Source organism: Chiloscyllium plagiosum, chromosome 2 (assembly GCF_004010195.1).
Source record: "Chiloscyllium plagiosum isolate BGI_BamShark_2017 chromosome 2, ASM401019v2, whole genome shotgun sequence".
Classification (NCBI taxonomy): domain Eukaryota; kingdom Metazoa; phylum Chordata; class Chondrichthyes; order Orectolobiformes; family Hemiscylliidae; genus Chiloscyllium; species Chiloscyllium plagiosum.
Genome location: NC_057711.1, coordinates 9,653,063 through 9,671,209, shown reverse-complemented (window position 1 = coordinate 9,671,209; position 18,147 = coordinate 9,653,063). Strand labels below are relative to the sequence as shown.

The following is an 18,147-nucleotide window of genomic DNA, read 5'->3' as shown; positions in this document are numbered from 1 at the left end:
GAAATGGGTTCCAAACTTTCTGGCTGAGGGAAGCAACCTTCTGGCTTCTATCCTCTTGAGTTATTACATCTCACTTCTCATTCTTCTAAGCTCCAGAGAATTTCGGCACAATTCTCCTCCATCACCTCCGAGACAGCCCTCACATTCTGAGAATCAATCGAGTGTGGTTGATAGACTGGAGCAAGGGGACCAAATCAGCCTGTGGTGTAGAATAAGGAAGGAATTGCGTTGGAGGTTATGTTTTATTCTAGGAGCAAGTGGAAGTCATTTAGCCCTTCTAGCCTTGAGTGTGGCATTGAGTAGTTCCAGCAAAGCTAGAGGAACCTGGAGAGAAAACTGGTTGGAGTCATACCTGGCACATAAGAAGATTGCTGTGAGTGTTGGTCAGCCATCTCAGCTCCAGGACATCTCTGCAGGAGTCCCTTAGGGGAGCTAGATCTAACTATCTTCAGCTGCTTCATCAATAACCTTCCATCTGTCACAAGGTCAGAGCGAGGACGTTCACTGATGACTGCATAATATTCAGCATCATTTATGACTTCTCAAACACCAAATCAGTCCATCTCCCTTTGCAGAAGAATCTGGGCAACATCCAAACTCAGGCAGATAAGGGGCAAGTGACATTCATACCACACAAGTGCTCAGCAATGACCACCTCCTACAAGAGAGGAGATAACCACCTCCCTTTAATGCTAAGGTTGTGGATAACACAAAAATAGTGGGAAGGCAAGTGGTGAGAATCTAACAAAGAATCTGCAGAGGGATTAGGACATGTCATATACATGAGCAAAAGTTGGCAGATGTGATATAACATGAGTAAATGTGAGATTATGCATTTTGACAGGAAGAATAGAGGAGCTGAATGTCACTTAATAGGAGAATTAGTGCAAAATGGTACAGTACAAAGAGATTCAGGAATTGTTCATGAATCACAAAATGCGAGCATCAAAGTTCAATGGTTAACAGAGAAAGCAAAAGGAAATTTGGCCTTTATTTCAGAGGCAATGAAATATTAAAAATAGAGAATTTTGTTAAAACTGCACAAGGCTCCAGTCAGATCACAAGTGGAATTTTGTGTGCAGTTTTGAACTCTTTATCTAAGGAGAGAGATCCTGGCATTGCAGGCTGTCCAGAGAAGCTTCATGAGGCTGATACCAGACAATCAGAAACTAGGAATAGTGAGTAAGCCATTTGACCCTACTCCATCATTCAGTATGCATCATTGCTGATCATCCAACTCAGTCCCCTATTCCCATTTTCCTCTGCATACCCTTTGGCCCTAAGAACTATATCTGACCAATCAACAGTGTTTTCACAGTAGCCATTTAGCTAGCTTTTAATTTCAGATTTTTTATTGAATTCAAATTTTGCCATCAACCATGGTGGGATTCAAACCCATGTCTCCAAACCATTCGCTTGTGGTTCTGAGTTACTAACCCAGTGATATTCCCATTACACTAGCAACTCCTCCATGTCCCACTGCCATGCATTATAACCAGCAATGGAAGTTTCAGTCTTGTGGCTGACTGCAGGTGTGTGGTCAAGTAAACCAGAGAAGGACACCTGATAAGATGGTCAAATGGGAATTCAGAATGTACTTCTTTACCCAAAAGGGTGGCGAGAGTGTGGAAATTGCTACTGCAGGGAGTGGTTGAGATGTATTTAGATAGCCACAGCAGCAAGTAAGGAATTGTACTAATTGAGGGAGATGAGTAAAAAAGGTGCATTAACTGAGTCAAGTAACCTATTTATTCCAATTAATTTGTGCAAAAATGACTTTGTCTCAGAATTATTACTGTACAGAAGAAGGTTATTCATCCTGCACATTCTCTTCAAATGAATATCATTACGTAGTGCAAACCCCATTCCCTTGCATGCCATTTCTATCCAAATAAGTGTGCAATGCCCTCTTGAATGCCTCAATTGAATCTGCCTCTACCATATTTCCAGGAAGTGCATTCCATACCCTATCCATTCATTGTGATTTTCCTCACATCAGCTTTCCTTCTTTTGCTGTCACTTTGCAACATCACTTTGTCAGCCACGAAGCACTTAAGGACACACTAAGCCAGTAAAAAGCACTATACAAATGAAATATTTTGATGTTATTTGAATTTCCCCTTCCACCTACTAATTGCCTCAGTACATTTTGTGCTGCCTTAAATGTGAGTTGGATTCTGAATACACTCTAGAGCAATATGTTAATATATTGTGACATACACGTTCTCAAGTATCAAAGCCACATGCAGCCGCGGACACTCTGGATGCATTCCCTTGGCAATTATAGAAGGGCGATGACGATTAAACGGAGTCACTTAATCCAATGCATTAACTTTCAGTCCTATTTTATCACCTTGAGTTGTAAGTTTGCAGCACATGGCACAGCTTTTAAATAGATCAAAGGGAATTGGTTGCAGATTTTGGGGGCAATTAGCAAATCACAAAAGGTATGTCAAAATAATATGGGGGCTGAATATCTACTTGATCGTAACATTCACAGGGATTTTATGTTTTAAAAAAAAGTGGTCTTGCAATGCAGACGGCCAGCATTTGTTACCCTGTAGAAAGTGGGGGTGAGCTGCCTTCTTGAACCGCTGCACTATATTTGGCGTAGGTAGACCCAGAATGGTATTAGGGAGGGATTTCCAGGATTTTGACCCAGTGACAGTGAAGGAACGGTGATACATTTCCAAGTCAGGATGGTGAATGGCTCAGAGGGGAACTTGCAGGGAAAGCTATCAAACAGGACTACTTGCATGCCAAACAACAAGTGATGGACAGAGCTCAGTGATCCTGTAACCAATGGATCAGATCTAAGCTCTGCAGTCTTGTCATATCCAGTTGTGAATGGTGGGGGACAATTAAATAACTCATGGAGGAGGACGCTGCACAAATATTCACATCCTCAATGATGGAAGAGCCCAATACATCAGTGCAAAAGATAAGGCTGATGCACTCACAGCAACCTTCTGTCAAAAATGCCAAGTAAATGGTCCATCTTGGCCTCCTCCAGTGGTCCCCAGCATTATAGATACTAGTCTTCTGCCAATTTGATTCATGCCATGTGATATCAAGAAATGGTTAGAGGCGCTGCATACTGCAAAGGCTATGCACCCTGATATCATTCTGGCAATAGTACTGAAGACTATGTGCTCCGGAACTTGCTGCTCCCTGAGTCAAGCTCTTCCAGTACAGTTACAATACTGGTGTCTATCTGACAATGTGAACAATTGCCCACATATGTCTTGTGCACAAAAAGCAGGACAAATCCAACCCTGCCAATTACTGCCCCATCAGTCCACCACAAAACCAGTCCAAGATTTGATCCCAGTAAGGGCACAGCAGGAAAATAAGAACATGTGAAGTAGGGTGGGAGTAAGTCCTGTGGCTTCTTGAGCCTGCTCTGTTGTTCAGTAAGATCAGGGCTACCTCAATTCATTTTTGTGCTCTGCCCCCCAATGTCTAGTTTCCCTTAGTGTCTGAAAGTATGCCAATCTCAGTCTTGAGTTTCCTTATCGACTGGCTCATTCCATTCAATCTTCCCTTGTTATAAAAGCCTCCTCATTCCAGGAATGAAATTAGCACTCCCTCTAAGCAAGCAAAAGTGCTCTTGTGGTGCATTGGTAGTGCCCCTACCTTGGAGTCAGGAGGCCTGCCTTTAAGTCCCATCTGCTCCAGACATGCATCATAATATCGCACCTCTCACTATATCATAACATCTCTGAACAGGTTGATTAGAACATATTTGTCCTTTCTTAAAGTGACCAAAACTACTCACAGTCCTCCAAGTGTAGTTTCCCCAGCCACCCATAGAATTGCAGCAAGACCTTTTTACTTAGCAGTCAAACATTCTGGATGGAACTCTATTAGGCATTGTTCCCAGTCTATTCAAAGATAAAACATTCAGGATTTCTGTAGCTGATCACTGTTAAAGATCTCTTCCTCAAAGTAAGCATTCACGGATGTTGGGTGAAAACAGAATCTCACTTAGTTATATCGTCAACAAGTACTCGTGAAACTTCTCTGTTAAGACTGAGTGTGATGTTTCAGAACATATTTTGCTTTGTATCCATTCAGGGAGATAGATATCATTGACCAGGTCAGCAGTCACAGCCCATCTCTCACTTCAGTTGAGAAGGCGGCAGTGAACTGGAATCCATGTGGTGAAGGTACACCCATGATGCTGAGTGAGGGAGGTCAGGAGTTTTGACTGAATGGCAATAAAAAGATAGCCAATTTATTTCCGAAGTGTGGTGATACATGACATGGAAGGAGGCCTTGAGGCCTTAGATATTTCATGTGACTGCTACCTAGGTGGTAAAGATAGTGAATGTTGTCCATTGATAGGTACCAGCAGTGCATCTTGTAAACGAGACAGACTGCAACCAGTGGTGTACCATCAGTGGAAGGAATGGTCATTAAGGTGGTAGTTGCGTTGTGCTTTATTCTGGATGGTATTGAACAGAATTGATAACTCACTCAACCAGGCAAGTGCAGAGAACCCCCTTTTGTACGCAAATTGCATTTAATGACCATGCACATTGAAATGGATTATTAATCTAAAGATGAAAATCATTGTAAACTTTTAACTATCCATTCTGTCCCCTTTGTTTTCAATTGTGCTTAGTATTGTATAAAATGTATCTGGCTATTTATGTGTCATGGAGCAGGGACTGGTAGTGAGAAGGCATGTATCGATAAGCTGTACAGTCTGACTGAACCACAATACAAGCAACTCCAAAGGCTGGCCAGGACCACCAGCCAAACAAAGGTCTTGCACCCAGGGAGAAGCTGGCTCAGTAGTGATGGGAACATCTACGGTGCACTCTGGGAGACCACAAGCAGGCGCCTCAATGACATGGGGGCCGGAGGGCTCAGTGCCACAGGGACGAGATGGCCTGTTTCCAATAACAATTCCAGGTCCGGGGAAAATATCTTCAGCCGTAGCTATTCCATGGATGATCGACTGAATAGGGCACTGGAACACAATGTGACGATGGGTGGGGAGATTGGAGCTCACAGCAGAATTTTCTCTGGTGGCCATCTGTCAGGCAGATGGCTCAGCTGCACTGAGGGTCATAAAGGCAATGGCGAGGGTACTGCACCTGCGGAGAGACATGTGTATGAAAGAATGACCTCGGCACTGTTTTCCAAACGGAGGCCAGGAGACACAGTGACCCTGAGCCATAGCCGTGGCCCAATCTCTGACCTTCGGCGAAGACTGGAAAGTATTGGCAACGCTTACAATGTCATTAGCACTCCACAAAAGCTACTGGCTGCAATGGGAAAGGTGCGGACCTTCCCAGGGGCTGGGGGTAGAACCTCCCACTGCCCTGGTGCCCAGGTGAGCAGTCCGCCCTTTGCAGCACAGCCTTATGTGCTTGTGCAGGCCCCTGTTCAAGAACCCTGTGCACCAGAGCGCTGCAAACTTGGGGCGAGTAGCTCAAGGAGCAGAGCGAAGGATGTCCTAGGCAGTAAGTCAAGCACCTGGTCTTCTGGGAAACAGCAAACTGATGAAGATCAGAACTGGAAAGGCCAGCAATTCTCTCGCTGCAGGAGAAGAACAATGGAGCTCACTACACACCACAGCAGCAGTTTAAAGGCTGAGAGGTGTGAACTCAGTGAAGTGGATAAAGGTAAATTGACTACTTTAACAATTTATAGTTAGCTATCCCTACAAACCTCTATCTTTTGTCCTTCCCCAAAGTCATTACCAGTAAGCTTCCATGCTATTTCTATTCTAATCAGAATTCATGCTATTCCTAATACTAACCAGAATCTTTGCCATTACAAACCAGACTGTTGTTTCCATTACAAATCCCAGACTTTGTGTTGATTCCATTACTAACCAGCTAATGCCATCTCTTATTGTCCAAAGTCTCTGCTACTCCCATACAAGTTAGAATCTCCAATTTTCCCGTAATTTCTCATCTCCATTATGCACAAACTAACAAGTTTCCCCATTGTTGCCAATCCAACTTGCATTTATGTATCAAAATATTCTGATGAAGCAGAGAAACATGTTCAGGCCAAATTCGATACGGAGCCAAAAAAAAGCCTAGGACATTGTGAAGAGGTGACTCAAGGGAAGAAAGAAGCAGAGGTGGAGGGGATCAAGGGAGGGAATTCTATCATATAACGCCCAGCTGCCTGAAGATATCATTCTCAGTATTGGTGTCATTCAGAGAGGGCGAATTCCAAAGAGGAAGATTAGAAACCTCTGGGCGGTGTAATGTAGGGGTGGAGGAGCTTCATAAATATTAGGAAGGATGAGTAAATTAAACAATTTAAAGACATACATTTTAAATTTATAGTATTGAGGAATGCATTATCTGTTCATGTCTCCACTGATTCCCACTATCTGCTGGTGTCTCCACTCACTACCTGCTGGTGTCTCCACTCATTTCACTATCTGCTGGTGTCTCCACTAAATATCTGCTGATGTCTCCACTCATTTCACTATCTGCTGGTGTCTCCACTCACTACCTGCTGATGTCTCCACTCATTTCACTATCTGCTGGTGTCTCCACTCACTACCTGCTGGTGTCTCCACTCATTTCACTATCTGCTGGTGTCTCCACTCATTTCACTATCTGCTGGTGTCTCCACTCACTACCTGCTGGTGTCTCTACTCACTACCTGATGGTGTCTCTACTCACTACCTGATGGTGTCTCCCTAATCCCACTATCTGCTGGTGTCTCCACTCACTACCTGCTGGTGTGTCCACTCATCCCACTGTCTACTGGTGTATCCACTCACTATCTGCTGGTGTCTCCAATCATCCCACTATGTGCTGGTGTCTCTACTCACTACCTGTTGGTGTCTCCTCTCACTACCTGCGGGTGTTTTCAATCATGCCACTATCTGCTGGTGTCTCCACTCATCCCACTATCTGCTGGTGTCTCTACTCACTACCTGCTGGTGTCTCCTCTCACTACCTGCTGGTGTCTCCTCTCACTACCTGCTGGTGTTTTCAATCATCCCACTACCTGCTGATGTCTCCACTCATTCACTACCTGCTGGTGCCTTTGCTTTCCCATTCTTGGCAAGATTTCCTGCCTTTCCTCTACCTCTTTACACAATCTTCATCCAGTCTCATACAATCTTATTTCCTGGTTTCTGTGGTGTTTATACTACTTGTATCCTCTTTGTCTCAAAAATAAAAAGAATCTCCCAACAATTGTCTCTTGTGTCTGTACTTTCCTGTGTGTTACTATTTGAAGTTTTTTTTTTTGCATGGTTAGTTCCTGTGAGATCCTTTAATTTTAATCTGGTCTGGTCTGTTCTACCAACTGGCATGCACTTGGGATTTGGATTGTCCTTTGCAGAACTTTTTAAAAATTAATTTTACTCACAAAATCTTAAATGAAAACATGTGTTTATTTTCCTTGTTATAGCTTTTCTATCCTCCCATCTCCTGTTGCTGACTCCCTGTTTGGGAGTACAGTGAGTCTTTTTCAATCATTCTGCATGTCTCAGTCTTGATGATAAATGTTGACAGGTTACTTGACTGCAAGGAGAGACAACAGGAATATGGGAACAAGGGGTGCAGACTGAATCGGATTTAAAAAGCAGAAAGTAATGGAGAAACTCTGTGGAGACAGAGAGAGAGAAAAGGAGTTAACATTTCAAGTCATGGAAACGAGGAGGAGTAAGCCATTCAGCCCTTTGAGCCTGTTCTACCATCTTAATATGATCATGGCTGATCTTCCATCTGAAATCACATTCCCACTTTCTCCCCATAGCCCCTCACTGCCTTTAAAATCTAAAAAGTTATCAAATATTTTCTTGAATATACTCAGTATAGAGTCCATTGACTGTCCTTTGGAACTCTAATGCAAAGGGGCAGTGACAAATGCTGAAGGGTACTGCTGACTTAGATATGTTGGACAATAGACAATAGGTGTAGCAGTAGGCCATTCCGCCCTTCGAGCCTGCACCACCATTCAATATGATCATGGCTGGTCATCCTCAATCAGTATCCTGTTCCTGCCTTATCTCCATAACCCTTGATTCCACTATCCTTGAGAGCTCTATCCAACTCTTTCTTAAACGAATCCAGAGACTGGGCCGCCACTGCCCTCTGGGGCAGAGCATTCCACACAGCCACCACTCTCTGGGTGAAGAAGTTTCTCCTCATCTCTGTCCTAAATGGCCTACCCCTTATTTTTAAGCTGTGTCCTCTGGTTTGGGACTCACCCATTAGTGGAAACATGTTTCCTGCCTCCAGAGTGTCCAATCCTTTAATAATCTTATATGTCTCAATCAGATCCATTTCTGCATCAAAACCTTTATGTGTGTATTGATAGCCTAATCCAATCCTCATTCCCACATATACTTTCATCTGGAGTGACTAGATAACGGCTAGAAATGGTTTATTTATTCCCATTACCAATCTTAATTAATTAAACTACGTCTGCTAGGTGTCCTGTAGGCAGCTCATACTATGAAGTGCATATAGACCTATTGTTAGGCCATTTTAGGCAGCTCTGGTCTCTGTTTTCCATGAAAAGTCCCAATAAAAAACCAGGAGAGAAGCTATAAAGATGATTTAAAAGGATAATATAGAACTTCAGGACTCCCATTTTCTCTATAACAGAGAAGGTTGAGGCAGTGACCTGATAGACGTTTTTAAAATTATGAAAGGTTTGATTGGGTTAACGGTATAGGCTGAGATCCCAGATTCTAAAACCTGGTCTGTTTGAGTCACTATCCTTCCAGTAGGGCCTGGGAGGTTCTGCTGAAGAAACCTTAGCTGCTCTCTGTTACTTGGAGAGGGAGCCAGCTTGCCTAAGCCAGTGGTGCACATAGTGTGGGATTATGGTTACGTTTGTGACAGAGGGCACAGATTTAAGATGACTGGCAAATAAACACATGGCAAAGAGTACTTAGGATTTGGAATGTGTTGTCTGACAAGTTGGTGGATACAAATTCAATCAGAGCTTTTAAAAGGGAATTGGATTTGAAAGGGTAAAGCTGCAGGGAAATGTAGGAGTGTGCAAGTGGGAATAGATTGCAATTGAGAAACCCCCTTTGAATTGTCCTATTACTGAAGAATGGAATCTTGTATTGGCCTGAGGCTCCCTTACTGAAGGGCATTAACAAGCTAGATGAGATTGTTGCAGCAATCCAGTAGCTTCCATGGTTCTTTTCTCTTGCGTGCACTTGTCTATTTTGCCAGGTGTGTTGAATTAATTTCTAAACTCTGCCACACTGAGAATTCTCCAAGTTAACTATGATAAGTGTGTGATTTGTGCACGCCGGCACGCACTTGTATCTGTGTGTGTTTGTGTGCACACACGAGCATGTGTGCAAGATCCATGTTCAGTTTAGCTCAGAATTTTACAGCAATTTTACTTCTATCATTCTGAAGAAAGCAAAAGGGAACAATAGGCCATTCAGCTTGTTAGATCTATTCCAACTTGCAATCTTAAACACTGAGCTACACCTCAATTCTATTTACCTGCCTTAGATCACTTATACCTTGGTACCCTTAATTATCCATAATTCCCAGTCGTTTGGGGGCAAGAGTTCCAAATTTCCACCTCCCTTTCCTTCCTAAGTTGGTTTCTGAATGGTTTCTTACTATAAAATAGCGAGTTCTTAGTAGAGGAAATAATTTCTCCTTAACTACCCTGTTGAAACCCTTTGTACTTTTAAGCACCTCAATCAGATCATTGTCTAATTTTCTAAATTCATGGGAATACATAGGAGCTGGAGGATGCCATCCAGCCCATCGAACCTTGATGCGCTATTCAATTTGATGTATTTGAGCATTTCCTTTTACTGACAACGTGCGTGTAACAACATTGGCAATGAGAAATCTTCCAACCTCTACCTTGAAGATACTCCAAGGATGCTCCTCCAAAGACCTCTGTAGGACAGAGTTCCAGAAGGTTATAATCGTCTGATTCTCCATTTTTGTCAAAAAATGGCATTCCCCATCAATTTTAAATTGTGACTTGGTTTTAGACTCCCCAACCAGGAGAAACATCTTACCTATGTTTAACCTGTCTAGTATTTTGTGTGTTTCTCTCACCAGTTAAGAAATACTCTGTACATCTATTACTCCCTCCAAAGTGGATAACCCTCACATTTTTTCACATTATATTCCATCTACCTATTCACTAGGGCTGTCCAAATCCTCCACTTTATTTCTTCCTCACAGTATCCATTTTCACGTAGCTTTATACCATCTGCAAATTTGAAAATATGACATTTGGTCCCCATCTTCAAATCATTGATTTATATTGTGAATGTCTGGGGACCAAATATTGACCTAAATGTTACCCCACTAGTCACAGTCTGCCAATGTCAGAGTGACCTGATTATTCCTACTCACTGTTTTCTGTCTGTTAGCCAATCATTAGCCTGTACATTACCTCCTATTCCATGTCAAGAATCATAGGGATGTACAGCATGGAAACAGACCCTTTGGTCCAACCTGTCCACGCCGACCAGATATCCCAACCCAATCTAATCCCACCTGCCAGCACCCGGCCCATTTCCCTCCAAACCCTTCCTATTCATATACCCATGCAAATGCCTTTTAAATGTTGCAATTGTACCAGCCTCCACCACTTCCACTGGCAGCTCATTCCATACATGTACCACCCTCTGTGTGAAAAAGATGCCCCTTAGGTCTCTTTTATATCTCTCCCCTCTCACCCTAAACCTATGCCCTCTAGTTCTGGACTCACCGACTCCACGGAAAAGACTTTGTCTATGTATCCTATCCATGACCCTTATGATTTTGTAAACCTCTATAAGGTCACCCCTCAGCCTCTGACGCTCCAGGGAAAACAGCCCCAGCCTGTTCAGCTTCTCCCTGTAGCTCAAACCCTCCAACCCTGGCAACATCCTTGTAAATCTTTTCTGAACCCTTTCAAGTTTCACAACATCTTTCCTATAGGAAGGAGACCAGAATTGCATGCAATATTCAAACAGTGGCCTAACCACTGGTCTGGTTACTCCAGATTACAATGGGATCTTGATCAGTTGAGCCAATGGGCTGAGAAGTGGCTGATGGATTTTAATTTAGATAAATGTGAGGTGTTGCATTTTGGGAAAGCAAATCTTAGCAGGACTTATACACTTAATGGTAAGGTCCTAGGGAGTGTTGCTGAACAAAGAGGCCTTGGAGTGCAGGTTAGTAGCTCCTTGAAAGTAGAGTCGCAGGTAGATAGGATAGTGCTCATTCCTGAAGAAGGGCCTGTGCCCGAAACGTCGAATCTCCTGTTCCCTGGATGCTGCCTGACCTGCTGTGCTGTTCCATCAATAAAGTTTCAACTTTGATCTCCAGCATCTGCAGACCTCACTTTCTCCTAGATAGGATAGTGAAGAAGGTGTTTGGTATGCTTTCCTTTATTGGTCACAATATTGAGTACAGGAGTTGGGAGGTCATGTTGCGGCAGTACTGGACATTGGTTAAGCCACTTTTGGAATAGTGCATGCAATTCTGGTGTCCTTCCTATCGAAAGGATGTTGTGAAACTTGAAAGGGTTCAGAAAAGATTTACAAGGATGTTGCCAGGGTTGGAGGGTTTGAGCTATAGGGAGAGGTTGAATAGGCTAGGGTTGTTTTCCCTGGAGCGTTGGAGGCTGAGGGGTGACCTTGTAGAGGTTTATAAAACCATGAGGGGCATGGATAGGGCAAATAGTCAAGGTCTATTCCCTGGGGTGGGGGAGTCCAGAACTAGATGGCATAGGTTTAGGTTGAGAGGGGAGAGATATAAAAGAGACCTAAGGGGCAATTGTTTCACGCAGAGAGTGGTGCGTTTATGGAATGAGCTGCCAGAGGACGTCATGGAGGCTAGTACAATTGCAACATTTAAAAGGCATCTAGATGGGTATATAAAGAGGAGGGATATGGGCTGGGTGCTGGCAGGTGGGACTAGAATGGATTGGAATATCTGGTCACCATGGACGAGTTGGACCGAAGGGTCTGTTTCCGTGTCGTACATTTCAATAACTCTATGATCCTAATACGGATAGGCTGGATAGAATTGATGTGGAGAAAACGTTTTGAAAAGTAGCAGAGACGAGGACCCAGGGCACAGCCTCAGAGTGAAGGGACGGCCCTTCAGAACTGAGATGAGGAGGAATTTCTTCAGCCAGAGGGTGGTGAATCTGTGGAACTTATTGCCGCATATGGTTGTGGAGGCCAAGTCATTGAGAGTATTTAAGACAAGAGGATAGGCTCTTGATTAGTAAGGAGATCAAAGGTTATGAGGAGAAGGCAGGAGAATGGGGTTGAGAAACGTATCAGCAATGATCAAATAGCAGAGCAGACTTGATGGACTGAACAGAGTGATTCTGCTCGTATATCTTATGGTCTTTCTGAAATCTGCCTACAAAACCAAATTGCTGCGTTTTTCAGTTTCTCTGAGACCTTGGCACCAGGGAGGCAAAACACCATCTTGAATAACATTTACTGCTACAGGAATACCTGTTTGACTATGGAAACCCCAATAACTATTACTGTTCCATTCCTTTTTCTCTTTTACAAAGCAGCAGGGTCTCCTATGGTGTCGTGGTCTTTGCTCTAGCTATATGCCCCTGATATACCATTGCCATCACCAGCTTCTAAAATAGAATACCAGTTAGCAAGCACAATAGACTCAGGGGACTCCTGCACCACCTCTATGGTTTTCTTACACTGGTCAAAATCCATGCCCTCTCTACTGTTACGCTTCTCAGATTCTTTCTGTGTGCAATCCTTACGGAATGCCCAACTGTGTCTCCAGCCGTTACCTGAGCACCGAAAGCTAGAACTCAAACTTGTGCAACTATTTTCCTGTTTTACTCACCAGCCAGGCCACATTTAATGCCCATCCCTAATTGCCCAGACGGCAGTTACTGGGGGTCTGGATTCATGTGTAGGCCAGACCAGACAATGAGGGCAGATTTACCTCCCGTAAGGACATAAGAAAACCAGATGAGTTTTGCCAAGTAATCTTCAATGGTTTCATGGTCATTATTAGACTCCCAGTTCTAGGCTTTTACTGAATTCAAATTCCACCATCTGCCATCTCAGGATTCAAACCCAGATCTCCAGGAACATTACATAGGTGTCTTGATTAAAAGTCTTTGCTAATACTACTAGGCTATCATCTCCCACTTGCTGCAAATGTGTTTCTTTGAGACACATTGTAAATCTATGACTTCACATATATCACAGGAGGTACACTCCACTTGGCTCTTCTGACCTGTCAAAAGTGGGTACTGCAGATGCTGGAGATTAGAGTCAAGATTAGAGTGGTGCTTGAAAAGCACAGCAGGTCAGGCAGCATCCGAGGAGCAGGAAAATCGATGTTTTGGGCATAGGTCCTTCATCAGGAATGTCAGGAAGGGCTTATGCCTGAAACGTTAACTCTCCTGCTCCTCGGATGCTGTCTGACCTGCTGTGCTTTTCCAGCGCCACACTTTTTGACTGATGTCCAGCATCTGCAGTCCTCACTTTCTCCTTCTCATCGAAGGAGATGTCCAATTAGTCTAATTCCCCAGGCCTTTCAGCATAGCAGTACCATTTTCACCCCTTCAAATGATTACCCAATTACCTTTTTAAAATTACTATTGAATCTGCTTCGACTGAACCTTTAGAATGTAAATTCCAAATTACCACAGCTCACTGCAACAAAAAGAAAATAACCTCAGCTATGCTTTGTGTGCTGATTATGTTAAATCTGTGTCATCTGGTTACTGATGTGCCTGCTTTTGGAAATATTCCTCTTTTATTTCCTTTGTTTTTTTCCAATTGTTGGCAAGACCAGCATTTGTTATCCATCCCCAACTGCCTTTGAACTGAATGGTTTTCTAGGGCTATTTCAGACAGTAGTTAAGAGCAAACCACATTGCTGAGACTAGAGTCGCATGTAAGCCAGACTGGGTAAGGACAGCAGATTTTCTTCTCTCGAGGACATTAGTGAACCTGGAGAGTTTTTAATGAAAATCAAAGATAGTTGTCATGGTCAGCATGACTGAGACTACCTTTACGTTCTGAAGTCTTAAACAGAATATGAATTAGCATTAGCCTGGGCTTCCTACTCACTAGACCACTGACATTTCCCAAGGTCACCTTCTCCCACGCTCCCTCCCCATCCCATTGATTCATTTCAGATTTCGAACATGTCTAACAAATCTCTCTCCTTTCACCTTGTCTGTTTTCAGGAGCATAGTCTCTCTAGTGTTTCCACACAGCTGATGATCCATTGGGATAGAATTTCACATGTAATAGAAACATTGATTATCATCAAAATAAACAGAAATTAAAATTAGCGGTTTTGATTTGTCAGATGATCGGTCAGCCCAATTTAATGTCAAACTGAGTGTCTAACCCTTCGTATCAGTGGAGACAAACATCAGTTATAGAGATTGGTTGTGAGCTATCCTAAGGTAGCACAGTGGCAGTGTCCCTACCTCTGAGCCAAAAGTTCTGTGTACAAGTGTCATTTGCTCCAGAGGTGCATCATAACATTTTTGAGCAGGTCAATTAAAACTACCCACTGTAGATAAATAATGGGAGCAGGTTGAGGCAAATTCTGACACTGAAATAGGGCAACCCCAGTTATAAGAACACAAGAACAGTGTGTTTAGAGATACCTCACACACTTGTGCTCTTGCACTCCTCCTGCAGATAAGAAGCAACATCAAAAAGAGGAGAAGCTGAAGATGGGGACAGGACAGATGTACGAGTTTATGGAGGCTCTTCCAACAGAGAAACCATCTGAGGTGAGACATAGGACAGAGTTTGTACTAATAGTTTCAAAGAATCTGCTGTTAAATTGTGTTAATGGTCAGTTCATAGTGTACAGAACCTGACTACAGTATTTCTGAAAAGAGTAAATGTTGCCAAAGCTTGTTGTATTGCATGTGTCAGGACAAATGCAAGAATACCAAATTTCAGACCAGCATGGCCATTTGTACTAGAGGAGAAAAAGGCACTGTTTGGCATTGCCCCGGCCAATCAGAGGTCACTTGGCAACCAGTCAGCCCCCTATTTTCCTGCAGTACAAATTGTTGTGATTGTTTGAAATTGGGATCTCTAGCCCTTGTCCTGATGAATGAAAGGTGAAAAATCTTCAACAACGTGTCTCTTTTCAGCAACTCTATTGTCAATTTGTTGGTGAATTCTGGGAGTTTAAAACCATAAAATGAGTAAAATGAATCACAAGTCCAACATAAAGAATGTGTTGCAAATATACAGTACTATAGTAGCACAAAAGAAAAGATGGCTAAATTGTTTTTCCTAAACATGACCTTTTTGAACTTTTCAATATACCACCTAAAGGATGATGGACACAGGTTCAGGCAACGTTTGGAAGGAAATTGGATATGTGGTTGATAAGGAGGAATTTTCAGGGTATGCAGAGAAATAAAAATGTTACTTTTGTTAACTCTGACTGACCAGAAACATCTAAACCATTGTCCATAAAAAACATGTTCCTTGGCTAATAGCTTTTATGTTTTAACTTGCAGCTAGAGAAAGGAGGTGGATATGAATACATGGCTAGCTGTGGACAACAGAAACTACAAGTGGAGGGAGAAGGTACAACGTTTCATTATTACATTTGGCTAAAAGGTTGAGGACAAGCCAGGGTCCCTGCACTGCAAACCTGGGGCTGTATTACAAGTTCCTTGTGCACTTGCAGAGAGACACAAATAATGCAGCAGCTATTTTAATCAACCTGTCAAGGCATCTGGAGCAGATGGGATTTGAACCTTGATCTCCTGGCTCAGATATCAGAGCATTGCCACTGCACCACAGGACCTCTACAAATAGTGCTCTGTGATAGAGATAAATGTCCACTCTTTAAGTCACAAGGTAGACTAACCACCTGATGGTGACTCAATGAGGAGGCAATCATTTGTCTTTGAGGATTTGCAATTGATCAAATGCAGTCCCCATTGCTTATCATAGAATCCCTACAGTGTAGAAACAGGCCATTTGGCTCAACAAGTCCACACTGGCCCTCCAAAGAGTATCCCACCTAGTGTGCTTTATATTTCCTCTGATTAATGCAGCTAAGCTAAACATCCCTGAACACTTTGGGCAATTTAGCAAGGCCAATTCATCTAACCTGCACATCTTTGGATTGTGAGAGCAAATCCACGCATTCACGTGGAGAATGTGTAAACTCCATATAGATAGTCGCCCGAGGCTGGAATCGAACCTGGGTCCCTGGCGCTGTACGGCAGCAGTGCTAACCACTGAGCCACCGTGCCACCCCGCCTGCTTACAGCAGGCAAGTCCCCCCAGCGGAGGGCTCTGTAGACATGAGTCAGCCCTCTTTCCCTGGGGATCTGGGGTGGAGGGTGTTGCATGCAGAACCCCTTGTAACTGCAGATTGAGGTGGTTCACAGACTCCCAGCCTATTTATTTTGCAGCTTTGTGGAGTCTGTGGACCATGTGTATGTTGGTTGTGGGTGTTGGCACTCTTCTTTTAGTTACCTAAAGAACAGTTTGCTCTGTTTCTGGTTGCACTTCAGCCCCACGCTCCTGATCTTTGAGCACCGAGTGTTGAGGGGTGTGGGCAGATTGGAGGATCTCCTAGTGGGTCTGCTCCTGGGCCTGGCCAGGCTGGCCATAAATAGGTCCCCAGGCAGCAGGCCATGGAGTGGGTCGTTATGGCCGATTGCCTGCCCCTCTTCCGTGGCCATGTTCAAGCTTGGCTGTCCCTGGAGAAGGAGCATGTAATGTGCTCCTTCCTTAGCTATCTTCGGGGGGGTTTAAACTAATTTGGCAGGGGGATGGGATCCGGACTTGTAGTCCAGCAAGTAGGCTAGCTGTTTGTCAGGATGTCCAAGTGTGTGGGGAGGCTGTGAAGAAGGTAGCACTGACAGGGAATACTTACGGACACAGAGATGCATTCAAGTGCGTATACTTCAACGCAAGGAGTATCAGAAAGAAGGTCGGTGAACTTAAGGCGTGGATAGGTACCTGGGACGACGATTTTGTGGCCATCACGGAAACGTGGATAGACAGGAATGGTTGTTGGAGGTTCCTGGTTACAGATGTTTCAGTAAGATTAGGGAGGGTGGGAAAAAAGGAGGGGGGGTGGCATTGCTAATTAGAAATGGTATAACGGCTGCAGAAAGGAAGTTTGAGGGGGATCTGCCTCTGGAGGTAGTATGGGCTGAAGTCAGAAATAGGAAAGGTGCAATCACCTTGTTGGGTGTTTACTATAGGCCCCCCAATAGCAGCAGAGATGTGGAGAAACAGATGGGGAAACAGATTTTGGAAAGGTGCAGAAGCCACAGGATAGTAGTCATGAGCGATTTCAACTTCCCAAATATTGATTGGAAGCTCTTTAGATCAAGTAGATTGGATGCGGCGGTGCTTGTGCAGTGTGTCCAGGAAGCTTTTCTAACGCAGTATGTAGATTGTCCAACCAGAGGGGAGGCCATATTGGATTTGGTACTCGGTAATGAACCGGGACAAGTGGGGGGCTTGTTAGTGGGTGAACATTTTGGTGATGGTGACCACAATTCTGTGACTTTCACCTTGGTTATGGAGAGAGATAGGTGCGCACAACAAGGTAGATTTTATAATTGGGGGAAGGGAAATTACGATGCTGTAAGGCAGGATTTGAGGAGCATACGTTGGGAGCATAGGATGTCAGGGAAGGATGTGGTGGAAATGTGGAACTTCTTCAAAGAGCAGATACGACGTGTCCATGATATGTATGTACCTATCAGGCAGGAAAGAAATGGTCGTGTGAGGGAGCCTTGGTTGACGAGAGAGGTTGAATGTCTGGTAAAGAGGAAGAAGGAGGCATACATAAGGTTGAGGAAACAGGATTCAGACAGAGCAGTGGAGGGATACAGGATAGCCAGAAGGGACCTGAAGAAAGGGAGTAGGAGAGCTAAGAGAGGGCATGAAAAATCGTTGCCGGATAGGATCAAGGATAACCCCAAGGCATTTTATGCGTATGTGAGAAACCTGAGAATGACGAGAACGAGGGTAGGTCCGATCAAGGACAGTAGTGGGAGACTGTGTATTGAGTCGGAAGAGATAGGAGAGGTCTTGAACAAGTACTTCTCTTCAGTATTTACGAACGAGAGGGACCGTATTGTAGAAGAGGAGAGTGTGAAATGGACTGGTAAGCTAGAAGAGATACCTGTTAGGAAGGAAGATGTGCTGGACAT

At 43.7% G+C, this 18,147-nt stretch overlaps 1 protein-coding gene across 4 annotated transcripts in view; it reads left to right on the top strand.

Moving 5' to 3' along the window:
• Positions 1-18,147, top strand: part of dok7b (docking protein 7b) — a 95,439-nt gene that overhangs the window by 64,413 nt on the left and 12,879 nt on the right. For all 4 annotated transcript variants that reach the window (XM_043703645.1, XM_043703653.1, XM_043703659.1 and 1 more), the window contains 2 exons: positions 14,636-14,730; positions 15,478-15,547. In XM_043703645.1, the coding sequence (XP_043559580.1) occupies positions 14,636-14,730; positions 15,478-15,547 (165 nt within the window). The remainder of the gene's footprint in view (positions 1-14,635; positions 14,731-15,477; positions 15,548-18,147) is intronic.